At 41.0% G+C, this 27,422-nt stretch overlaps 1 protein-coding gene across 1 annotated transcript in view; it reads right to left on the bottom strand.

Annotated features, from left to right (window-relative positions):
- HSD17B12 (hydroxysteroid 17-beta dehydrogenase 12) overlaps positions 1-27,422 on the bottom strand; it is a 95,675-nt gene that overhangs the window by 34,322 nt on the left and 33,931 nt on the right. Inside the window, 3 exon segments of the mRNA XM_075502530.1 lie at positions 2,315-2,425; positions 17,208-17,283; positions 21,899-21,945. Coding sequence (XP_075358645.1) covers positions 2,315-2,425; positions 17,208-17,283; positions 21,899-21,945 — 234 coding nt within the window.

The following is a 27,422-nucleotide window of genomic DNA, read 5'->3' as shown; positions in this document are numbered from 1 at the left end:
TAAGAAGTTTACAAGGATTTCAATCTGTAAGTACTTTAGTTAGACTCTGTGCAACTATATAATCAGAAGCTCGATCTTGAGCAGTATACATGGAGGCTTCCATGTCTCTAAGTAAAAGGCTAAAAAGTAATCAGCATTGATCACTGGCAACTATGCTGTGCTACCAACGCTTCTCATACCTACCGCTCCAGATGAGACCTGAAAGAAGAAAATACGCTGGAACCTGAGAATTCATCCCTTATGGCTGTTCTTGTTTAAACCCATGTTTTCCCTCACACAAACATGAAAAACGCAGATCAGCAAAAGCTATATTCCAGATTGCAAAAAATGCTACAGAATTTAAAATATAAGGCACTAAAGCATGAAGTTAATTGCCATAAAATTAAGATACGGTCTTTCTGGATTAGCCATCATCTGTGTTGAAAAATTACACTGGGAAGCGGTTTCTATTAATACAGCTATATCTGGGGAAAAGAAAAAACCTACATATCAGGTAATCTGATGAGCCCAAGCATGAGATCTTCTAAAACTGCTAGCAATTAGTTAGAAGGGAAATTTCTGTAAACCTGCACTGGCAATGGCTGCAAGAAAAAAAGGCGGAGGAACTCAGCTAGAGAATACACAACTCTAGAGCATTTAGTTGCTATTTTTACCATGTTTTTAGTCACGGTGCTCATGCAAATAAAAGCAAGAACCAGGCTCTGTTTGAGGAACATGCTTGTTTTCCTGTAATAAACTTACACAAAATTTGAGACACATTCACTGCTTTAGTGCCCGCTTTTGAGCAAGACTATAAAGAGTAAGATTTTCATTATTTCGTGCATCACTATAACCTTATCACAGCCTAAGAAATAGTAAAAACCCTTCCAGTGTGGACATGTAGCTCACACAGTAAAAGGTTTGCTGGTGTTTTGAGACATTTAAGTGATACACCATTCTGCAGCAATTGCTACGTGACAAGCAGCTTGCAAGCCTTACATTCCCTGAGTTGATTTTGACAGGACAGATTAAAATTAATGTCTGTTCTAATCTTCAAAGTTTCTTTGGAACTTATTCCCTTCGGAAACAAGGAACAAAGAATCCACAGCTTTGTCACAACTACTCTTTACACAAAACATATTGTTGGCAAATGCAGTTAGGCCAATGGATTTGAATTTTTATAGCAATTAAATATGGGATGTCATGAGTTGCATGTACTCAAATCTTTCAGAAATATTAGGGAACATTCGGGGCTTTATCCTTTAATGTTATTTTTTAATTGAGTTTTTATATACACTATTTTCTTTAGCATTATTTGCAGACATCGTACAAGATTCATCTATTAGCAACAAAGTTCATATTGTATATCATCATGTGTGTAACAAATTTATTTTGAAATATGCTTTTTAAAAAAAACAGTTCTAGCTCCAATTACTGGACTTCAGGTTAGTAAAATGAATTTATCAGATTACATATACCAGTAGATGACTGAGCCATGCAACTTTATAAAATTTCATGCCTTATGTTTAACCACGACAGGTTCTCATCCCCATATTGAGTAACTGCAGAAATATAGGATATGCACAGGTATATGTGCTTCTAAGGAAAGAACCAGAAAACTGATAAGAAACTGCCTTTACACCACTGTTCAGAAAAGATTCAGGTAAGCTGCTGTTATGTTTAAGCTCTTCTTAACTTGTGATAAACACCTTCTTGAAATCACCTTAATTCTACATTCAAAGTAACTGGATAGATCACCTTGTTTTTTCAAGGACTACCACACCACCTACACTCCTGCAGTATCACAAACCATACTTGAGCACATTGTGCTGCTACCAGCAAAAGAACCACAGCTTACCAACATGACCAGAACACGCTTAAAACTTTTGAAGCGGGAGCCGGTTACTTGATGCTATATTGTAATGATTAATTTCAACAGCTCCGTAATTAAAAGTTAATGGTTCTCTCACAGGGCTCTACTGCTAAGCTGAATCTAAGTATCTGGAGCTTGCTTAGGTTCTAAGACAGCATTAGGTCAAGTCACTGTGAACGCAGCCATAAGCTAAAGAGCCTTTAGCAATCACAATATAATACATCGAAAACATTCAATAAGCATCACAATCCCTGGAACCTAAGCACACATGCAAGCACCATCTCATGTAGTGTATCAACAGGAAGCTAAAAAACCATATCGAGCATGCAGCAACATAGTTCTAGTCAGGCAAACGTTAGCTTTTGTGAACTGGTTTTCAATAAACTTCAATATGGGAAAAAGTTAGTAGGCATGTGAAGATGAAACACTACTATAGAAGATGTAGAAAGATCAGATACAAACCTAAAACACCGATCTCCAGGCCTTCCAATCCCACTTTGATTCTACTGTAAATATCTTCTCTCTCTCCAAAGTCTGCTACAATGACTTTTGTTTCCACTTTGTACTTCTCCTCTAGGAAAAAAAAAAATTTTAGAAGTTTAAGTTTGAAATAGTTGAATTACCATTCAGATATTAAGACTATATCAGTTATGGTTTCACAAAACATTATGTTAAGTAGCTAATATTACACATTAACATTTTCACCTCTGCAATAGGAATCCTTGAATTTTAACATAACCTGCACAAGAAGTTTGCACCATTAAGCTACTTCTGGTGAGAACATAAATTTTCAAATGATTCAGCATTTTCTTTGTAAGGGACGATGAAGAGGGCAAGAAAACAAGTTATACAGGTTTGCACAGAATCAAAAAAAAATGCAGAAATTGGAAAATGCACGCATACAACAGTGTTCAAGTACAACTTGAGAAGAACGCTTTTTTCCAACTTAAGCTAAATGGTAAATGAGTTGCTTCAGAGCAAGCAAAACAATTCTTTATTGCCCTCCATTTCCATTCTCACTTCTGGTGCCATGAAACTTTTTGAATATTTAGTATTTTGAACATAAATCAAAAAGGGAACATGTGGGTGAACAAGAAGAGCTGAACTGAAAGTTTAATCATTCCAAAACCATTCTGATATGCTGTCATCTCCATCCTTAACAGAACAGGAAAAGTACATGTAGCCAACTACATTCTGAAATAGAAAAAGCAAGCAAGTATTAAAAATACTTTGTATAAAAAGCAATTCTGCTTCCATCAAGCTAAGTTAATTACAATGAATTAAAATCAGTACAACGTCCTCTCAGACTTCAAAAGAGCAGAACAGTAGCTTAACATCACAGCGTCTCTGTTTTGCTGCACCTGACCCCCACCCTAGCGTTCTTTAAGGAACCTGTATAGAGCTCAAGAAGGGCTTTGCAGCACTTTGCCCCCAGAGCCATTCATAAAAGCAGTGCCATGTTAAAGGAAAAGAATCATTCACAAAAAGATTAGAAGCAGCCAGATTCCCATGATGCTCCTTCCCATTCAAGGGAAAGCCGCGACTCCCATGATCCTGCCGTCCATTCATGCAGAATCATGAATCTACTGAACTCGCTGGTTTGCTGGCCGCCTCCCCTCCCCCCCGCAATAGCCCTAATGGCAGATGAAATTATTTCTCCTCCTTTTCCCTCTCCCCACTCTCAACCTCTTCATCTCTCCTGAACAGCTGCATTGTCTAAAAATCCCCTGAGAGATGTTGCTATGTCAAATGACGACGTAAATAGCATTAAGCCCCTGCTGCAGCAGCAGTCTTGTGATCGCGTCAGAAGAAAATCAAGTTCAACATTGGGGAGGGCAGAAACAGTCTATTTTTGAACACAGCTGTCCTAATATTTAGCATACACATTCGAGTTCTTACAGGACACTGAATTAAAGGCAGCGTTAGAGGCACATCTAATATGTGCAAGTGGACTGGGCGGGCAAAGCCCAAGTCGCACACTTCTAGACACATGCCATTTTTAACTGTTTTGTGGGATCTGCAGCTGTCTTCACTGCCACTCAGATGCCTCATGAAATGCGAGTTGCTTAAAGGACCCAAACACCATCCTCACAAATCTGCTCAATTGGTACCGGCCCTTTTATACTAAACACTCATTAGGATTGTTACCGATCTATCTTCAAAGCCTTTTGAAATCACTACAGGGATACTGAGAGGACGAGGTAAGAAAAAAAAAAAATCTGAAGATCTAATACTATAAATAGAAAAAAAAAGAAAAACTCCTCACACCACTGTTCATATAAGACACTTCTTCGGGCCTTTAGAAAATTAGCAAAGAGCCATTACATTTAAGGTAGTTAAGCAATACACCTATAAAAAGATGCAGCACCCTTTGTAAACGGAGGGTGGGTAGTACGGTATATAAAAACACATGAAAAGCAGAAGATTGCCTACCGGTATGGCCAGAGGACAGAGTCTTTGTGTGGTTGCTCACTGCAAACATGCGAGACTGCCTTGCCCCGGCAGATGCCACCCGCTGACCGAACCCTCCCTCCCCATTTCACGCCAGTGTTCAGGTATCCTGTAACTTCTGTGTACCCTGTGCTCTGTCCAGAACCTGCGATAGGTGGGATGATCCACTACATCAGAGAAAAGAGTAGTAGATACACCTGATAAAACGGTTCCATGTTAAATGCTATTTGCATCGTCGTTTTATCACTTCTGTGTAAGCTCATCCTAGTAGTCAGAGCACAAGGTGCACAGGAGAACAGATGTGCTCTGCTCTGTATGAACAATGGAAAAGGGAATTTCCTTGATCTTGAGAAGGATTAAGATGTTCTCAAATGGATGGGCTAGAAGAGAGAGTAGCACACGTCCTTGTTTTATCTGCTAAAAAGACTGAGATGTAGTGTAATAGAGAAAGAAGCAAGCAGGCTATGTCCTAATCCAGGACATCTAGCAGTGACTGGGCTCTTGCTGTCCATGAAGAGAAAACCTGAAACTCCTTAATGGAGCTTTCAGCTTGAAGACCATGAGGTACTCGGGAGCCACAGGGAGCAAAAGAAGGGTATCAGCCAGCTTTTGCAGTCAGCAGCTAGAGCATCCAAAAGAGCTGATACTATCTCCCAGCATGTCCAGCATTCCTGATGATACATTGAAAAGCAAATCTGATGTTTTGTCTTTGGAACTGGTACTTCAAATGCTTCTTAGCAGGGGAATGAATATTACACCACCATGTTATCAACAGTTGTGCAGCAGTCAGTCATCGCCTACCCATAAGGTCTCAAGGATGGAAAAGGAAGTTCAGCAGACCTCCTCCACATTTCTCGACTCTTGACACACCAGTGTTTTAATCATCTCATTTACTAAAAATCTCAGGTGAGATCAATACTGACCCTATAAATAAGTTTTAACCTAAACTTGCACATGTCCAGTTAATTTACAGGGCCTGTATGACCGTAGCCAAGACTTCTGGTAATTTAGCAAGAGACCAACTATGCACAACAGTATCCTGGTAATCTAATAAAAGCAGGCATGATCTTCTGCAACCACACCAGCATTTGAAAAATAAGTTGTTGACCACAAACAAAGCCTTGACAAAACATCTTCACAGCTGTGGGAAGGCTGAACAAACCAATAGTCATAATGGTGACAGAGCAGAATGGTACAAGACAAAAAGGCAAAGTGAACTTTTTTTAGAAGATACTGGGATGGATTCTTTCGAAGATCCAGATCGCAACCCAAGAACACAGTCAGACTGCAGAGACATAGGCATGTCCCAGACCAATACCTATAGAAAAACAGTTGTCATGCAAACAAAGGCAGTATAAAAAAATTACACATTAGAAGGGGAACATAATATAACTGAAAAAGTGCCACTTTTTTCACGAGTGGTAAGGAAGAACTGACCTCCTGAGGCATGTTCCCATTCTACCCATTCTTGCACAACACAGGATGAGACTGTCTGGACACAAATAGGCTATTTAACCACACTCTTCACATACTCACCATCAGAAACACAAACACTTTATGGATAATCCCTTGAAGAAAACACTACCTTTGGTATCCTCAGAAGAGGACTGAAAATAGTGTCTCAAACTTGGCTAAGGTGCCACTATTCAAAATAAGCATAAAGACATTTAAGCAGTCATTCCAGGTCTGTCCAGAAGTCCATCTATGCAAGTGTTTGGTATTCTGTAGCAGATGAAGAGGAAAATGGTATAAAGAATAAGGAAAGTACATAGTAGTGTTTTCCCAATTTATTACCCCAAGCTCCAACAGTTTGTTGCTCAGAAACTTCCTGAGCTGGGTATGTCTACCCTGATGGCCTTCAGCCAATTCTTCCTACAGCTGTTTGCCCAATCACTACAAATCCTTACACATTTTCAGCACCCACAACACCTCACCACTGCCACATTTTTTTGCTTTTGAACCTGCCAAGAACAGAAGTGACCAAATTTCAAATTGGTGTGCCTGGATCCATTCTGATTGCTCCAGCTGATATTAGGTTTTTGAACTGCCATCTCTTCTTCCTCAGTCATACCTCATAACAATATTTTTTTCTTTCCCATTCCTGTCACTATGCATTGGTTGATACTGCACTGACATTTGGTTGCTAACACTGAACAGGTAACTTACTTCCATTATTTCTCAATTTTGAGCCAGAGGACATTAAGATGTTAACATTTACTTGTCTTCATGTCCATCTTTTCAGTTTCCTGTGCATGTCAGACTCCTCCTATGCATCTTCTAGATCTTTCAGAATTTGAACCTGCCCCTTTCAGCTTTTACAAATCTTACCTTATTGAATTTCACAAGCACAAGGAAGGTGGAATGGCGACATCAAAAACAAAAGCCACGTCTATCCTATACCTTCCTTCTAAGGGGTCTCCACTATGATAAACTTTTAACTACACTCACACTTTGCAAAGAAATGATGCATCATATAATATGTCCAGATCTCAATAGTCTTCCTAAAGGTTTTTAATTTTTATACATACATTGTCTAATGTTCATGGAAGTTCTTGCAAACAAACTCTAATAGAGTTTACATTCTTACTTTATTAGAGTTTACATAAACCACTTTACATTCAAAGCCTCATATACATCACTGTGATGTCAGTATTTGGTATAAAGCAATTGCTTGTGAAAACATAAAAAAGTCTCACTTGGTCTTTAGCTTCAGGATGGCCAGAGATGCAAGCAAAGCAGTAGAAAAATAGCTCTCCGTTCTTCATCATACAGGAAGGGAAAAATTTGTTTAAGTAAGGAGATTCAACTACATCCACAAATAAAGATGTCCTCTTTCCAGTATCACTGCAGTGGCAAAACTCACCCTAATCCAGTACCCAGTCTCCAGAAAAGAGTTTGTAACCTTTCAATAAAGGGTAAGAAGCTGAGAGATGAAAGCAAAACAGGAAAACCTCCTGCTTTTTAGTACTGTACCTGTGCAGGGCAGAGATGAAGAATTTAAGACTATAAAGTAGCTGCAGATAGCTCTACAAAGTCTTTGGGGTTTTTTAAGGGAGAGCCATCCATTTGGGGAACATATCCAATTTGGGACTTTCAGAGTTCATGGAAGTAGCACACCGAGTGTCATGTATGGCTAGAATCTGTTTTCCAGAAGGATCAAATACTTTCAAGACTGGTGATAGCACATTGTTATTACACACTGATAATATTCACCATATAGAAGTGTGTTAGTCAACTGGGTATAACAAGAGCTAGCTTTTTCTGATTATTTTGTAGGGACTTAAGAATGAAAGCAATGAGCTTTGCCTTTCAGCAGAATAGAGACCAGCTGTTAATTACAGTTCTAAGTTACTCAATGAAGTCCAAGATATTGAGAAAGACATGTAAAATGAGATACAAACCTCCCCCCCAAAATCAGTCACAGTGAAATACAGAATTACCAGAGGAGCATATGGGTACTTATTAGGAAAAAGAGCAGAAACCCTGGAGAACCTGCAATATTCTTCAGGAATCAGACCCCAGTAGCACAGGTAACAGAAGGAGAAAAGGCAATCTAAAGCAAAACCTCTGGACTCGTTTACTACCATGCATTATATTTATGTTTTGATTACCAAGTCCATAGAGAAACTGAATACCTAAAAAGGCTAGCCTTTCTGAGGGGATGAGAGTTCCCATTTGTGTAGCTGCATCAGTCCTTGTCCCAAATGACAGATCACACTTCTCACTTCTGCAAAAGAGGAAACAAGAGAGTCCAGGGCCTGCAGAGCAGCACAGAAGAGAAAGGAGGGTCAGTGCTGAACCCTCATCCAGAGGGATGCTGCACAGCAGAGACCCCATGCAAGAGAACACCAGTGTTCAGAAGGGGAGCAGATATGCGGCAACAGATACAGTAGGATTTTTATTATGATACGTAAGTTATAGACATTTCTATAAAACTCTGAAGCAGAGTACCGGTAACCTAAGGAATAACAAAAGTTGAAAGAAGTGGTAGCTAAAAGAAAGCTCTGTTTGCACCTAGTTTGCAAAAGAAGTCTCCAGGTAGGAATGCTATATTGTATCAGTTTCTGCAAAGCATAATGAGATGCCTGCCTACAATTTAACAGAACTTGCTATGTTTCAACACATTTTTAAAAGCACATGTGTATGCACATTTGGTCAAGCACTAACAAATAGGTTCAGATTCCTTTCATTGAACTACACGTGCAACACTGCCAGGGAATTCCTTACATGCTGCACTAGTTGCACATGTAATTTCATAGATACAGCTTCCTTAAAAATAGTGAATATTTAAAAAAAAATCTAATCACATAGAAGTGTAGAACAGGTAAAAAAATGCCAGACCTTATTTAAAATGTTACCATTCTGTTAAACAGCTTTAAGTTTCAATATGCACACACATACACAAGTCAATTCCTCACTTCTTGGCTTTCAAAGACAACACAGCAGAAAATGGATCTCAAAGCCAAAGTCCACAAACCCTTGAGCCACAGGGGACATTTAAGTTTCTAATGTGTATAAGCAGTACTGTTACTACAACACATAGGAAGAAAACACACTTTTTTAATACTTGCCTCCATTTGCTCCTCTCTGAGTCTCGTTATGTCAAAATATATTACAGCTTCTAAGATACACTTTCCAAGTCAGAAAAACATTCTTAGCAACACACAGGATCAATCAATAAGCCCATTCACCCAAATATTACGCTCAACACTGTAAGCTTTCCTAAATCAAGCTTGTCCTAATTACAAAGCTAACTAAAAACACAAAATCACACAGCCTGTAAAAACAGCTGCAGAGGCTGACAGCCAGGGGGGCTGCACAGTCAAGTCATCGCAATGTTTCCAAACGTTGACATTATTTCAGGCAGTAAGGCAAGCACAGCTTTGATGCTCACCACGCACACCCCCTCACTCCAGCACGCCGCAACAGGGCCAGGCACGAGAGACCAACAGACACTGCACATGCAACCGTCCTCGTGCAGGTCAGGCATCCTGCCTTCCAAGAATAGCATCGTTTTGCCCGTGTGTGGTTTTCCTCATTGCTACCTCAAAATGCCCACTATGACTGAAGCTGCACAAAGAGTTTGTTAGGATGCAATCCCAAGCAGTTTCAGAGAGAAGTGCAATGTGAGGTGTGGGACGGTCAGTGTTGTATGACAGGCAGCATCTCAAACCCCTGTTCTTTCTCTCCTCTTTCCCTGACGCTATTTTCAAACCTCACAAAAGCTTTTTTTTTTAATATTCATTGGTGGTACTGGTTTTACACAACATGAAGAAAGCTATTTTTAGTTTACTAACTCATTTTACGAAGGGCATATGGACTATTTCCAATACGTCCTGTAATATTTAGTTTTCCTTAATGTCATTATTATTGCCTGACTGTGACAATGTGTATACATGATATATATATATACACACATGAAACACAAGTGTTTCATCACTTTTTGAAAATAAAGTCTAAATTCTTCAGTCCTATAATTATTAGAACAGTAATGATTAAAAAAACCACACTTTTTTTTCAGATTTAAGTTCAACAGAGTGAATTCCAGAATGACCAGGAAAATTATTTCGTAAGAAGAATTTAAGAGTCACTCACAGAGACTGAAAGGTATTATAGCATGGATTAACAAAAAGTTGCGCCCTTACTCTCAAGTCAATTTCAAGACATTTAAGTCACTCACTCTATATGAATTAAAACAAATTTTAAAAGTGAAACAAGCTTCTAGGCTAATTCAGCATTATTTTTAATGTCCCTGATAGTTTCATCTGCATTCAGCATCCGCAGAAAAGTGTTTACTGTAGTCAGAAGACGGACACTTAAAAGCAGTTTTCAGGGTTCTCCGAAGTGTTACTTGTAAGGGAATACTGCTAATTAGTCCTCATCTAATGCACAAAGTAGTAGAGTATCCAGTTCAGCACTGGAAGTCTTGCACATGCTTAAGGAGTTACACAGCAAGCATACTTGTATCCATTAGTTACACCACTTCAAAAATTGTTTATTTTTCATATTCATGGATTTTTTCTAAATAATTTGTTGTGAAAAAACAGATCCACTGAGTTTCCTTTCTCTATGAAGAGCTACTAACTAGCATTAGTTATTTTCCTCACCACAACATATTCCTGAAAAAAACATAAAAGCGATTATCAGCATTTCCTCAGCAGAGAAGTCTATCGGGGATTTTTACAGCTTTGACAGATAAAAAGGGCTTGGTGTAATGGAACTCAACCTGCTAAAAAAGTGACAAGAGACTAAAATACACATTCATAGACTGAAGTTGTAGAAGGTGGACAGCACTTTTTGCATCATCCAGTCCTTTCCTTGTGCCAGAGACAGACAGTTACCTGTAGAGCCTCTTAAAAGGCCTAATTTTAGGTCTCTTGGCAATAGAGCTTCCACCAACTGCCTTAAACCAGATTTGCAAAGCAGACTTCCACTCAGCGAAAACAATCCAATACTCATTTTTCATGTAATATTCAGTTTGTTTTATACTGAAAGTGATAAGCAATATATTGCAGCTTTTGTGTTAACAAAAGGTGTTTAATGGCCCAGAGACTAGCACAAGGGCTCTTGGTTTTGGCATCCACAAAAGCTTATGTTACAAATAGGTTGTTAGCAGAGACAGGCATTAAGTTTCTGCGTATTAAAGAAAATGCAACCCATTCCCCCACCCAGCTACTGCCAGGCGGAGGCAGCAGTGGCCCTGAATGTTTGCAGGGGTGACTAATGCCTGGTTCTTCAGTCCGGGTTTCAAAAGTACCAAGTCATCTGCCCCATTGATCCAATTACCTAGCGTGTAAAACATTAAGACTCAAGCACCATTAGGTCCCAGAGTTAGTCCTGAACCTATAGACACAATATACAGAGTATCTGAGGTGTGGAAGAGGCTGCTTCTGCTGTAGTTTATATTCAGAAAAGGAAAACCAAAGCACCTAATTCACATTTAAATAACCTTTACACATTTCTTCTCCTGGATTTTATGGGTTTACAAGCTATCAACACAACAAATACTGCATAGAAGCACTCTGGCAGTGAGGTTCTCAGCAGGCACACTTCCGATCCTTCTTTCTGGAAGAGGCTAACTCAGTCCAGCCAGGTGTGAAAAAGCCCTGTCTGCTAGAACTTGCCAGATCACTTACTGCTGTGTGTAACCCATGACACCGACTACTAAACTTTCTTAAACTGGTTTTCATCCTTAAAAGCAACTATGACAATGTGGTCTGTTACTCCATATGCTGACAGCTGATATGTGAACAAAGTCCTTTTGCAAGGATGTCACTAGTCACCTGCAGAACATTTTACTGGTGGCTCGTCCTACCTTGTTGCTGCCTCAAAATTCTCCTAAAGGGTGAAATAGTCACAGAATCACAGAATTGTATAGGTTGGAAAAAACCTTTAAGATCATCGAGTCCAACCGTACACCTAAGACTACCAAGACCACCACTATACCATGCATCCTATAGCTTTCAGGACATCTGTCAAGTGTGTCAAGTGTTTCTCTCTAAGCATTCTGTTCAGTTTCTTCAAATTAATCCAGACAAAACTTCACTGAGAAAATGCAAGAGAAGATGATAAGGGGGGAGGGGGGGGGGGGGGGGGGACAGACAGAGGACAGACCACAGCGGAAAAAACCCCTAACCACAAAAGCAGGATGTGTCTTAAAGAAAAAAAAAAAAGCTCCCTTCCCAATTGCTCTATGTCTTTTACATGCTCTATTGATTGTATTCAGGGTTCATCTAATTCATTTATTGACAAATTAATAAAAATGAATTTAGCTTGAATCCTCCATCAGCTCTCTACAGTGTCTGACAACTGCTCCTTTAGTAAGTGGCCGACACCATTCAAGGCAAAACCATGGTAATGTTGTTCACTTCATCCAAGAGAAACTTTATTCAGAGATGAAAGCTGATCTTTGAATCAAAGTTGTAGCATAAGGATCTTTATGTGACAGATGACTTCAGTGCATCAAAACAAGTCCAAGATATTTGAAGCCATTTTGTCAAGTCCAAGAAATATAGGGGAATTTCAAGTATGTCAAGCTGAACCTGGCTCAGATGATGGAAGGCTGCAAACACATTAATTTACCTTGAAATAGATCACAAAAGGTCAAAATAACTGCCACATTCAGTTAGTCTTCAAGTTAAGCTCAGGAAAGTGAACCTTGTCATTTCTGTGCAAGAAATGTACGAAGATGATGTTCCCCTTCCTCACCGAGTTTGTCTGCATTTCAACCTCCTCTATTAAATGCAAATATTCCTAACCTGCCAACCCCAAGATGCAAGGAGGATTTACCGGGGCGCAGGGGCGGGGGAATGCCAAGCGACAGGGCAGAGATTAAGGGGCAAAGTGCTCCCAGGTAGAAGTGGCTGAGCGTCTGCAGGGCACAGATTTGCCATGGCAGGCATTGGCCATTTGTAGCAGTAGGTCACAGTAGCAGCTGAGACACGAGCACAGTGGTCGGCATCAGAGTCTGCTTCAGAATGCTCCCCGCTATCTTGTTACCAAGAAAGCAGCAGAAAGCTGTAAAAATCCACCTGCCTAGGAAATGGAGAAGGAACATTTCTGGTTTTGGCACCACATCCCATTCCTTTCTTGTACTCACAGATCATGCCAGAGTAGTGAGAACACGATCGATCCCAAGTCTAAACATGACAGTTATCAGTTTATGATGTACCTGAAATCTTAGGGTTAGAGAGTAGCTCAAGAGGAGACTACCAAGAAACTTCAGGAACACTACACGCTGAGCTCAGGAAACTTATTGGAAGTAAATAGTCAGCCACACAGATTTTAATTGCAAAATCCTGTATTTTCTTAAAGAAAGACATGTAGCAGAATCAAATTAAAGTTTTGGACACTAGTTCTTAAACAGTATTAAAGGCTTAAAAGACAATGTATTCCAGTTAAACGATCATTTGTGATAATACATTGGAAAAATTTTTATTTTTCAGTCCAAACAATTTCTTAGGAGCTAATATCACCTGGGTGTAATAGTAACAACAACCAACTTTAAAGCAGCAAAGAGCAATTTCCTTTAAAAAAGTTTTGAATTATATAGTAACTGATGACAAACTCAAAATCTCCCATGTTGCATTTATATGCACTTACCTACAAGTAAGCAGGTACTTACACTTGCAGGTAGGAACACTACTTAGCTACAACTGCTTTTTCTTGCCTCCCACAGCTCATGCACAACCCCACCACCTGTCTTGTGAAGCCACCAGCTAATAACGTACACCAATACCAAATTCTTCTTTTGACAATTTCTTTACAGGCAAGCTCTCCTTAAAGTGTTTTCCCTGCTTGACTGGTTCTCACTACATTCTTCATATTGCAGCCCCTAGGAAATTAGTTTCTACAGCAAAGTCCTTCTCAAGTCTGCTCCGAACATACCTATCGGCAGCAGTGCAATAACTGAAGCTTTTCTGCTTGCAAATCCATGGCTCTTGAACCAACTGCTGGCACAGAGCACCTGAGATATCTTGGACCATGCTTGTTATTAAATAAAGCAAATCAGGGAACAGCCTCATTACACGGAGTCCAAATAATTGTCTCCATTCAGAGAATTTTTCTTTCTGATCCTCCCTGAACCTTTGAAAGTGTTTAACGATGTAATACAACAGACACTTTTAAAGTGCTGGAACAGTGAGGTAGCATGAACTAAACTAGACAAAGGATTTTGTATAATGACCCTAGTAGTCAGTGTTTGTGTATGAAAGCTTCATTAAGAGATCAAATATGTTTCCATAAAACCTATGTAATTCCATGCAAAAGTGGTCCATGAGGAAATTCAAAATTTTTTCTTCTTCAGTCTGTGGCCTGTGCTCTATTTCTTAGTGAGCACAAAGCAGAATTTCCCTTCCGTGGCAAATCCTACAACACCTAACTATTCTGCAAAAAAATTCAGCTTTACAACATGCTTGAAGACACATTGGAAAGTCTTCTAAAGTCTTTAACTACTTCTAATTAATCCAATAATTTTTGTTGCTCAAACTGAGCCGCAAGTTCAGAACATCTGGCCTTCCTGTAACATCAGTACAGACAGTTTAATGTGCATACACACGCAAAAATATCAGATCCAGGTCAGCTGGCATTTAACGTTCAGAAAGATGTATCAGTACTTCCCTTATGATGGTGGTTATGCAACTTGCATTTCGTACGTAGATATCACTCCTAATACAAGTATATTGTAAGAGCATAAGAAAACATTCTTCTGAAATAGAATGAACATACGTGATCCTCAAAAGCCCTCTTGTTATTTGTGGCAGAGGGCATCTATCCATTCACTAGGATGAGCAGGACTCTGATCAGTGAAAATGAGGAAGGAACAGAAAACATGCACAGCTCACACAATTCAAAGAACTAGAATTAGTTAAACAGTCATTCTTCCTTAAAGTGATTAAAGGTCATTACTCAAGAGGAGCAAACTCACCTCTATTTGAAGAACAATTGTGGGACCACCATAAAGAAGTTTAAAGCAACCTTAGGAGACTGCAAGGGAAACACCCAAGTAGTTACAGCCCTACCTCTAAAAAAGTCACCCACCTTATATATGACAACATCTGAACAGACTGCAGACCATATGAGCCTGAATACAAGAAAACTCTGTCCAGCTAAAACCTAGCAGGATCTGAAAGTGCGACTCAGGCTTGCTTGATTATGCAGACTATCCTAATCCTTCAGCATACGCCACAGTGAACAAGGTGTACATTTCAGCAGCTCAGTGTTGTCAAAAGAAATGTTCTGAAAACCCAGCGTGAGTCATCTCATTATAGAATGGTTTAGGAAAGAAAGCAGAAAAATGTTTGGGTGAGGCCTAACAGTAATTATGTATTACAGGCTGCTCTACATAGGTAGATGTACCTATTTTTTTAAGCTGAAAAACCTCTCCCAGCAGCTATCATGTAAGTGCCGAAAGCTCAAAGCAGTAGATTTATCTGTCTTGTCAGCACCATGCTTAATTCCCAAGGAGGAAGAGATTTCTAGACTGGTACAGAAAGGGCTATGAGCACTTTTAGGAAGCTTGTCACTTCACGCTTAAGTGTGTAATTCCAGAACAAGATATTTGTAGATACTTCTATCAGTTACACTTTTACTTAGCAAGACAACTTTATACAGCACAGTAGGAAACGTGACTGCATACACCCACATATGCAGCAAACTACCATCCAGCCACTGCAGTGAACCACTAAAGACCCACCTTGTTGCAACTTCTGTATGTCTTTGCAGTAAGCTTCAGTAGTCACGCAGGTTACCCGAGCAGTGACACCTATACTGTTTAATTTACACTGTGACTATACTGACTAGAGTATCACAGCTACATCTAGACACTGCAGCGACATCCTTACATGCAGGATTCTAACGAACAATGCCAATTACTTCCAAACCAGCTGAAGATAGGACTTGATTACATTTTTGCTCTAAGAAGGAATGCTCTCTACCACCTAAACATACACATAGAAAGGAAGACTTTTCTGTCTAGAAAACAGTTTCATATGCCATCTTACGTTGGACACTAAAAATCAGAGACAGCAGCATTTACATCAACAGAATTGTATGCCATTTACATCAACAGAATTGTATGCCCTCTGTCTTTCAGTAAACTAGTAAAACAGCTACCATTAAGCAAGTTGAAGTCCTTGAGTCTTTCAGTCATCCTTACATTCACTGAGCAGTCCCTTACAACTTGGTATAGGACAGTTTGTTGAGGCTTGACTTACAGATTATGCTTTACAGTAAAGCGGTGCCACTAACAAATTTATTAAAAGTTTTAACAAACTCAAGCCAAGATAATACATTTATGACCTCTGAAAGAGAGCAGCTCGTACAATTATCTGCATTATGTACATCATTTTAGGGAAGTCTAAGCAAGACAAGGAAGGGTAAGACAGAAGCATAATCTTAAAGGTTTCTTTACACAACACCATTATGCTGAGAAACTTGCTTTATAATACACAACTCCCACTCCTGCTTATCAAAAACCTCTACACACAAGGCTACAGTTCTCACTTTATCCTGACATACTCTGCATGAACTAATAACCTTGCATGAAATATGCCTTAATAAAAGAGATATAGATTACAAGAGGAATTCTTGCATGTTATAGTTATACATTGCTCTGATTGGAAAAATCATTTGTCAGCTTGAGACTTGAGGAAGCTTTCTCCTAACTGACCCCATACAAATATCCATTTTATATTTTTGATAGAATACTTAAGTTGTTCCTTTATTTTTGCATTACAGCCATTTACTACACACTTACTGAAGAAACAATCCCTCATACAGGTTCTTAAACACATTAACTCATTCCCTATATTCCTATGACTATGCACACTTGTCACCCCAAAAAAGCTTACAGCTCTCTAATCTGATCTTTGAGTAGTTTACCTACACAAAACAAAACAGGGGGGAAGAGGGGGAAGCTGCCCACAATAAATTTGTATACTTGGTAATACAATGAGTAACATAAAGAACATGTTTTCAACAACTTTGTGTTACAAAGAAACCACCCTTATGGCTGAAGCTCATGAAATCAAACTTGCTTCAAGCTGAGGGAATATTCTGATGGAAGTAATGGTTACTCGTTTTTCTCCCTATTATGATTTTAGACAGCTACTATGGGGATTGGTGGTATTTTGGTCTGACCTGGTAAGCTGTTCTTATGGAAGACGAACAATTTTAGAAGTACTTATCCCAGAATTAAGCTCTATTGTTCTCAGAAGTTAAATATGAACACCTGTAAAATTAATCTGTAAGGTCTTTACCACTTATATCTAACATTTGCACTGTGCACAAGAGCAAACCTTTTTAAAAATTAAAGCTGTATATATTAGCATGTATGAAATTCAGGTGCAATTGCATTTATTTATAAGCATGCCTGTGAAGTTTAGGGAAGAAGTTTTCAACTCACTTATTTCACTAGCAACCTGGTCCAGTTTTTCTTTTGACCTACTGATTAGAGCCACCTTCATTCCACGTCTTGCTAACTGCAACAAAACAAAACAGGAGACATAAGAACAATCATAAATTGCTTTCAAGTTAGTCTCCTAGTCAAAGGAACTGCATAATTTGTCAAACATCACAACAATATATGACCAGCAAGTTTGAAAAAAAAATTAAATGAAGGAGTAAACCAGGACACATACTTCCATGCTACTTCTTACTTGATTCCCTTCACAACAAATTCATTATCTTCTCAGTCATCCAATACAGGTGTATACGCACATTTATAAAATAGAAAACCAACAGCAGATATTTTACAGAACTTTTACAACACCTCTGCAAGTCAGAGCAAATTATTACCCATAATTAAGTTCAACAAGTCAAGTTAAGATATTCATGGTCACTTGAACCACCATGTTGCAAAATTACCCCAGCACTCAATACTTGCTTCCTTTACCCAGGCTCCACTCTTACTTCGTACTAATCATAGGTATAAAGGTTAATTTACTCATGCAGTTCTTTTAGGGAAGCTGTGTAACTTAAGCTGTGGCCAGAGCATATCCTGGTCATCAAATCAGACCTACCGCTGCAGGTTTGTAATGTGATCTAACTCCATTTAAAACTGTCTACAGAAAGACAGCTACGTATCTGAATTACTCTGCAATGAAAACAAGCAATGTTTGTGACTACTATAAGTCCCTATTCTAGTGAAAAGTAAAAACAATATATCCACAGTTCATAGTGACACTGCCCTTCAGACACTTAACACCTACATATAAAAAAAACAGGTAAGTTCTCATTGCTCCAGTAAAACTCCTTCACTGCCTTAGGAAGCAGATGAGAATGGGTCTTAAAGGAAATATTAAAAAAAAAAACCCCACCCACAGCATAGTATAGCAACAACCTAAAGTGACTTAATCTCATCTATCTTTCTAGCAGTAGGCAAACCAAGAAGCTTCTTTCAGAAAGAAATATGACGGAGTTCATCAGCAAACTCTGTACTTCACTCCCATGTGTGATCTCTAAGCAGAAGAAATCTCATACTAGATCCCTCATGAGCTTAGAGCGAGGTGTGATGAAACCAAAGACACTCACACTAGGAACTGCTAACAAACCGCCACTAAGTTCAGGCTTATGGGTAACTTACACTTTCTGCTCAAGGAAATGGTCTAGTGTTATGAGGACAATTGTCTAAAAGGGATGAACACATCCACCTCCAGATAAGCACCTGGCTCACTGGAATAAACTTTTCATAAAGCCAAGCAGTAGGCTTGGAGGGCAAGGGGGAGAAGGGAATAACATAGCATTCTCATTCCACAGGATCAAGGTTGTGAAGGCAAATACTTTACCTAGAAGTATCTCAGCCTGTGACACCAAGGACAACCTGAAAGTAATCTACTCAGAGTCTGAAATAGCTGTGGTCCCATGTGGCAAAACAGCCCCAGAGATGTTCCTCATGGGTGCAAGCTCCAGACCGTTGACATGCAGTTTGCTTGCTTTCAGCAGTCATAACCTCTGGGCTCCCAGATTGCTTAAGTGGGTACCTGAGCTTTATGGAAAAGCATCCAGCTGTACTTGTCTCAAAAGCCAAGGAAGCAAAGCCATGCCAACACACCCTGTTAGTGGAACCTCAGCTCATTTGTAGAACTTCCACTACAAGAGTGAGCTTGAGAGAAACTGCTGCTATGTTGATGCTAAAGGGACACACTCTGAGAAGTGCATCTGAAATCTGGAAATGGAAACCCATTTGCAAGAGGAATTCTCTGAGTACAGAGCACATAAAATGGCTGAGGAAACAGCCTGTAAGTAGGAACAAATACCACTTAAGAGAAGTAATCAAACTTGGAAAAGATACAGTGCTTAACAGCAAGTGCAGTTTGAGTCTGATGAAACCAGATCAGTTTCTGCTGAGCATTCTGAATTCACTGGTAGAGGCCTTGTGAGTTGAAAAGAACTACAAGAGTCCAAAGAGCAATAATGATCCTCTGAGATCCCAGTAACTAATTACGTTTTTATATAAGGAACAAGGAAGACCCCGTTGCTTTGTAGATAACCTGCCATTAGACTTGGATCTTTGGCCAATATCCCTAGGGTCATGAAAAGGCTGAATGAGAAGACCTCAAAACGAATCATAAAAACTCACTCAGAGTAGCAAATATTGGGAAGATGCTCTTGTAGCCTAAGGATTGATGCAAGCAAGAGTCGCCATTCTAACAGAGTTGGTGGATGTAGGTGTCTGATTTCCTTAAATCCCATGTTAGTAACTACCAGATTTTCCACTTTGGTAGCAAAACACAGTTGTTGTTAAAGCCCTTTCTCTCCAAGATGGAAAGGAATGTCATTGACAGCCCACCAAAGCAGAGCTAAAGCTTGTTAGAGTAGGTATAGCAAGAGGATCTACAAGAAGCAATACTAAGCAGATGTGCATAGCAGTGTACTGCAGAGTACGCAATGGGATCACAACCTCTAGTTTATCACTAGCATACAAATACATCTGAGATTAAATTTAAACTCATGATTTGCAAAAGCAAACAGCAGAAAGCAAGAGAGAGACAACAAATAGCGACTCCTGACCATATCGGGGGGGGGTGGGGGGTGGGGGGGGGGGTGGGGTGGCAGCACAGGGGAGGAAAAAAAGTATGTGCTTTGGAATCAAAGACTGGGCGAGCATTACCCAAACAGAGAAGAAAACTTGCATTTATTATGGCACTACCTTTCGTGGAGGGGTCGTCTAGTGATGAAAAGGATATCAGTGCTGAGCAAGGAATAAAGATCTTAATACTGCAAGAGTGAAAAGTGTAAAAATGGCTCTTTGCTTGGAAAGGAAGGAAAGTAACCAACAGAGCAGAGTATAACCAGAGAATCCACAAACTCATAACATTCTTCCATCACTTACTGATGACCATGTCAAACTTCTGAAGAGGCAATTCTTAACACACCATTACATTTCTCACAAACTCCTCCAAGGAGAAGGAAGTAATCTGCATGATTGTAATCACAGCCATCAGTGCCCAGGCAGCTATATGCCCATGGCACTTATAGTAACCTGATGAGAATTTCTGGTAGGAAGTCAAGCCTCCACTGGCAGTCTTATGAAGACATCTCTAGAGTTAATTGAAAGATTGAGAAGTCTTTTCAGGTATTCCACATTTCACCCTGCATTCATACTTGACTTCATCAAGTATTCTTCATCCACGTAAACTGTCAAAGGGTAGATATGTGTTTTATTCTAAATAAATAAATAACAATAATAAATTTTTAAGAGTAGAAGTGTGTTTTATTCTATAGCCCAAGAATGAATATTTGTACCCTTTGGGGTACTTTTGGGGTGCTCTATGCCTACAGCAGAGAAGCTGTAACAGTCAAGTGTTTCCCAGCTGGATCTCATACTTGTGATCAGCTTTCCTAACAGGGGTTCATATACAGGGGTCTGCCAGCAGCACACATTTGTGTTTGAAGGCAACCTGGTTGAAGGCAACCTGGTTTGAAGGCAACCTTTTCAGAGACACCAGCAGAACATAAAGCAAGCTGTAGTTTCTCACCCATTAACCTAACATATAGATCCTTAAACTAATCTCCCATGACGTTCAGAGAATGTCTCCCACAGCAGAGGACTTCCTCCTGATAGTGCTATGCCCTGGGCACAATGACCCCCTTCCACTTGCTCTAGGCAGCTAAATTAAGTGTTGCATCATTTGCTTCAGGGCCGTGTAACTGGACTATTTGGCACGTATGAGCTGTCAGCTCTACGCCAGAATCAGGCGCTGTTGGCATCTGGCTTAATTCCCTTTGCAGCCAACTCCCCCTATCTTGACCCAGTAGGACAAGGTGCTACTTTCTGCAAAGCAGAAAGGAATTTGGGGGCTAGGGGTGCGGGTGACAGGGCACACAGGGATGGAAGTGAAATCTGAAGGGCGAGGACTACCCGTGAAGATGAACGCTACTTTCCCCGTGGGCTCCGCAGAACAAAATATTCCAGGAAAAGGGAATCTCTCACTGCTGATCTCCTCACACAAAGTCATGCCAGTGTTTCAGAGAACACAAAAATGAGTACAGACAGGCTCACTTTGGTACTGATGCTGGAGTTGAAAGTTATTTTTGCTATAAATTGTTGTAGTCAGCAACTATTTGTCATGATGTTCTCTGGGCTTATAGGCTAAATTGCCCCACACTAACAGGCACTTTCTGTCTTAAGCAATACATTCCAGTACCATATTTTGAGCCCACATATCCATCAAGAGCAAAAGTACAGTAAGAGAGACAGAGGTAAAACCCAGCTTCAGAGACTTCATGAACTGTAGGGAATAATTGGAACATACTGCAGGCAGCTAGAAATGCCATTTAGTCAATGCCTGGAAATACCTAAAGGAAATACCAAGGGTTGAGAAAGTTAAAATAATTGTAACAACTAAAAAAGTTAAAAATAAAAATTGAAGGACAAGGTGAGGGCTGAAAATAGAATTCACAAATAAAGGAGACTAACAAAAAGGGATACAACTTTTGGCTGGTCACCTGAGGGAGGCAAGGCAAGAGACCTTTCTCCACAGATATCTATGTTAAGATAAGGTGAGGAGATATGACCTGCTGCTTGATAGAGTTGAGACAGCATGATGTCTTGCCAAGGATCAAGATACATTTCCAAGTGCTAAGAATTCTTACCTCTTCTGCATAGGCTTTTCCAATCCCATCAGTAGCTCCTGTGACCACTGAAAAAGAGACAGACAGACATACATTAGTTGCTTCACAGAAATAACTGCAATGGGTGTTCATTAGTAGGCCATTAAAGTACTCATTCCAGCCAAGAGACACGTCAAAGTTTCTGGAATAGGTGTACAACTTATTAAATCTCTTAGGGAACTCACACTAAAATCTTTCCATATGTAAGAAAGGACAGGAAGATAAGGAGTTATGAGCCTAACAGTTATTTTAAGAATTATGTTCAGCACCCCTTCTCACACCAGTCTTCTGGCCCAATATGCTTCTTCAGAAGCTTTGCAGACAAGGAGAGATTTCTAAGTCATTTAACTAAAAAAAGCTCAGTTATGACTATTAAACCAGCTCTCAACTTAATTTTAAGTATATAGTAAAATAAAAAGTATCTTAAAGCCTGTAAGCATCCAACAAAACAAACATTTTAGGATGCGAGCAACATGTCTCTGTTAGTGACTCTCCAGTAGATTTCAGATCACTGTGACCATTGTGCCTACCAGCAGCAAGTATGAGTGACTGATGCAGCCATCAGTTGCAAGCTGGACTTCTAGAGCTTAAACTTTTTCACCTGTGGGTGACTGGGATCTGTGTCAAGCCTCAAGTCTTTCTAGGATTCTTTTCCACATGCTGAGAAGCTCTGAGTGACTCAACATGCCATTAGTTTGACAGATTATTCCGGGGCTCTCACCACACCAGTAGCTGATCATCTCAGTTTGCTCACTAAATAGCAATTCCTCCATCCAGAATCTGCTTCTCCAACTACTTCTTAAGCAAGCACATTCAGCACTACTTCCTTTTTCTCTCAGCTCTTCCTTCTCATCAAACCCAATGCTTACACCTCAACATCCTTACTCGCATCCACTCATTCATCTGTCTCTGCTCTCACTCTCCAAGTGGCTACAGAATATACAGGATTTTTCTGTTTGTCCTCATGTCAGATCAGAACAGCTTGGTTTGTGCTTCCACTGCTTATCCCTGAACGTAGGCATGCCCAAATAATTGGGCTTGTTTAACGTTTCAGAAAACTGAACTGACAGTGTTGGTTCAACTCTCAGGTCAACCTCTCCACCTGAATGAAACTCACAGCAGATGGAGGTGTTGCCCGGCACTGGGATTCAGCAATAACTTCCCTTCACGGCACCAGAAGGAGACGTGTTTGCATGTCTCTAAACTGGACAGACATGGATTTGATGGATGGACCACTCTGCGGAATTGACTGGATGGTCGCACTCAGAGTTGTGGTCAACGGCTCAATGTCCAAGTGGAAACCAGTGACAACTGGTGTTCCTCAGGGGTTGGCACTGGGACTGGCACTGTTTAACATCTTTGTTGGCAACATGGATAGTGGGATTGAGCGCACCTTCAGCAAGTTTGTCAACGACATCAAGCTGTGTGGTGCAGTTGATATGCTGGAGGGAAGGGATGCCATCCAGAGGGGCCTTGACAGGCTTGAGGTAGGCCTGTGCAAACCTCATGAAGTTCAACAAGGCCAAGTGCAAGGTCCTTGCACCTGGGTCGGGGCAATCCCAAGCACAAATACAGGCTGGGTGGACAATGGATTGAGAGCAGCCCTGAGGAGAAGGACTTGGGGGTACTGATGGACAAAAAGCTGGATGTGAGCCAGCAATGTGTGCTTGCAGCCCAGAAAGTCAACCGTATCTTGGGCTGAATCAAAAGAAGCAAAAGAGGGTGATTCTTCCCCTCTACTCCACTCTCCTGAGACCCCACCTGGAGTACTGCATTCAGCTCTGGGGCCCCCAACATATGAAGAACATGGACCTGTGGGAGCAAGTCCAGAGGAGGGCCACGAAGATGCTCAGAGGGCTGGAGCCTCAGGCTGAGGCTTGAGGGTCAGAATCACAGAATTGTATAGGTTGGAAAAAACCTTTAAGGTCATCGAGTCCAACTGTAAACCTAACACTACCAAGACCACCACTACACCATGTCCCTAAGCACCTCATCCAAACGTCTTTTAAATACCTCCAGGGATGGCGACTCAACCACTTCCCTGGGCAGCCTGTTCCAATGCTTGATAACCCTTTCAGTGAAGTAAAATTTCCTAATATCCAGTCTAAACCTCCCCTGGCACAACTTGAGGCCATTTCCTCTCATCCTATCACTTGTTACCTGGGAGAAGAGACCAACCCCCACCTCTCTACAACCTCCTTTCAGGTAGTTGTAGAGAGCAATAAGGTCTCCCCTCAGCCTCCTTTTCTCCAGGCTAAACAACCCCACTTCCCTCAGCTGCTCCTCATAAGACTTCTGCTCCAGACCCTTCACCAGCTTCGTTGCACTTCTCTGGACACGCTCCAGCACCTCAATGTCTCTCTTGTAGTGAGGGGCCCAAAACTGAACACAGTATTCGAGGTGCGGCCTCACCAGTGCCGAGTACAGGGGCACAATCACTTCCCTAGTCCTGCTGGCCATGCTATTTCTGATACAAGCCAGGATGCCATTGGCTTTCTTGGCCACCTGGGCACACTGCTGGCTCATATTCAGGCGGCTGTCAACCAACACCCCCAGGTCCTTTTCTGCCAGGCAGCTTTCCAGCCACTCTTCCCCAAGCCTGTAGCGTTGCATGGGGTTGCTGTGGCCCAAGTGCAGGACCTTGCACTTAGCCTTGTTAAACCCCATACAATTGACCTCGGCCCATCGATCCAGCCTGTCCAGGTCCCTCTGCAGAGCCTTCCTACCCTCAAGCAGATCAACACTCCCACACAACTTGGTGTCGTCTGCAAACTTACTGAGGGTGCACTCGATCCCTTAATCCAGATCATTGATAAAGATGTTAAACAGAACTGGCCCCAACACCGAGCCCTGGGGAACACCGCTTGTGACCGGCCACCAACTGGAGTAAACTCCATTCACCACCACTCTTTGGGCCCGGCCATCCAGCCAGTTCTTTACCCAGCAAAGAGTACACCCGTCCAAGCCATGAGCAGCCAGTTTCTCCAGGAGAATGCTGTGGGAAACCGTGTCAAAACCGTGTCCTCTTCTCCGCTCTTCAGCCTGGAGAAGAGGAGGCTCTGGGGAGACCTTATAGCAGCCTTCCAGTACCTGAAGCGGGCCTACAAGTACCTGGAGAGGGACTTTTTACAAGGGCATGTAGTGATAGGACAAGGGGTAATGGTTTTAAACTGAAAGAGGGTAGATTTAGACTAGATATATAAGGAAGAAATTCTTCACTATAAGGGTAGTGAGGCACTGGAACAGGTTGCCCAGAGAAGTTGTGGATGCCCCATTCCCTGGAAGTGTTCAAGGACAGGTTAGATGGGGCTTTGAGCAACCTGGTCTAGTGGAAGGTATCCCTGCCCATGGCAGGGGGGTTGGAACTAGATGATTTTTAAGGTCGCTTCCAACGCAAACCATTCTATGATTTGATTAGTCACTGCTTGCAGATCACCCATAACAGTTGGCATGCAAACAGAAGCCAGAATATTTCTGTTTGAGCAATAACAGCTAGGAAATGCTGTAACCATTTCAGTTTCTGTGCCTGCTAGCTACAAATAAGTGGACGTAATAACAAGCGAAGAAGCCACCAGTGAAGGTCCTATTTGTGCTCAAATGGCCAGCCAACAGTGCAACAACAGGCTAAGAATGAAAGATCCAGTCATGCCCCTGATTCAAGCTAGACGTGCAGATGACCATAGATGAAGGTATACACACATACATTTATCCCTTCCCTGGTTTTAAGGTTTATTTGAAAGATGCCACAGCTCCAGTGTGATAAGGATATGCAGGACTGTACTGTTAGCATACTAATACATACTGCACACAGGATGCTCTGGCTAGTAAACAGAGTTCTAGCTGCTGCACTGTCAGCCCCAGTGAATTTTATTGAGAAAGCCAGGTATCTATGTCACGCCGTTTTGCCACTTCCTATCCAGCCATGATTAGGGAAGTGTGAGTAACAGTTTTGTTACAGAAACAAATCCACATATAGAAAGGTTGAGCAAGGGTCTAAATGACAAAAAAAGCAGACCTTGGGGAAGAAATCAAGAGTACAGTCCCAGGAATCCACGTGCCTGCAACCAAACTTGTACCAATATCGTTACCCATTTAGCAAGAGAGCATTACAATCCTGCAGGATGGCACCATCCCTTTAGTCCAAGGACTAACAAGCTTCACTTTCAGCCTTGCTGATCTTGGGTTTCACATTACACATTATCTCACAATTCATTATTGTTTCCACAAAACAACAAAACAAACAAGAGCACAGTGAAAACCTGTACCTGTACCACTCCCTGTTAGGCTTACAACAGTAGTTGGACATGTTCTAAGTTGACCCAATCTGGAAAACATTCAACTTCAGTGAGTCCGTGAAAGGGGTTGTTTCCTTCATTATAGTTAGTGAGGTACCTAAAGAACAGCCGTTCCCTATAATGCTTATAGATTGTTTCTCCTCCTTCCAACTCAAAATTCATGGACTTAATGGTTTTATTCCCAGATAACAAGCTCAGCATTTTAAAATACTGTTTTCTGACACTGCGAGTTGTTCAGCTTCTAGCAACTACAGCTGAGAGTGCATGCTCCATAAGGCTGGGACTCCAGAAAGCATCTGTAGCACTTTAAAGGCTTAGTAAAGTGCAAGTACAATTTCAGTCAAGGATATTTACCTCATTTATTGAATCCATTGCTTAGGTAAATTGTAATAGAATTGGCAGGAGCATTAGACTTAAGAAGCTGAAGATCAGGGATTTCTAACTGAAGTATGAGTAACAGGACAGTTCCTCCCTTTTTAGGCCTACTTCAGATTAAAATAACCTGTAGTCCAGAGGTTAAAGTACCCTCCAGAACAGAACTTGAGAAATTTAAAACAAATCTGATATAGATAAATGATGAAAAACATTACAAAATCCCGCCAGGGAAAAAAGTGCTTGAGCCATCACCTACATAAACAGGCACCTAGCTGATACACATTATTGTTTTTCTTCTGCTGCAGGTAAAGACATAGGCATCAGAATAAAGTACGCAGCTAGTTTTTCTTAGCAATATGGGAAATCCTCTTCTCACAAGAAGGCAGCACCAATACCATCATTTTATTAGCGGCTCCACTTTGAGAAGGATAACTGTCTCCTGCGCTGTGCTCCCACACCATCTTGAAGAACAAACACAGTACAAGGACTGCTTTCCAACATATAACCTAAAAAACACCTTTTTTCAGGCCACATTTCTCTTCCTAAGGCCCTTCAAGAGAAGCCACCTGGCTCAGCTCTCACCCATTCTAAGCAAATACATTTCCCATCAACGACTGCACTGGTGCAGAGGCCGTCAAGGTTGGCACCAGAGGACTGCGATGGGAAACATGCACTAATACAGACCTGTCCTGCTGCTGACCAGTAGCACCCAGTTCTGCCAGGGAGCTGCGGTTACTGCCCATTTATGGGATCCTAGTGAGCAATGTGGTGGGTCAGAAAGGCTGCCCAGACAGATGCCTGCCAGAGCAGAGAGCAGTACTTAGACCCTATGTTGT

This window comes from Mycteria americana, chromosome 5 (assembly GCF_035582795.1).
Source record: "Mycteria americana isolate JAX WOST 10 ecotype Jacksonville Zoo and Gardens chromosome 5, USCA_MyAme_1.0, whole genome shotgun sequence".
Lineage (NCBI taxonomy): Eukaryota > Metazoa > Chordata > Aves > Ciconiiformes > Ciconiidae > Mycteria > Mycteria americana.
Note: the sequence above shows the minus strand (reverse complement) of the source record. Positions and strands in the feature narration are given on the sequence as shown.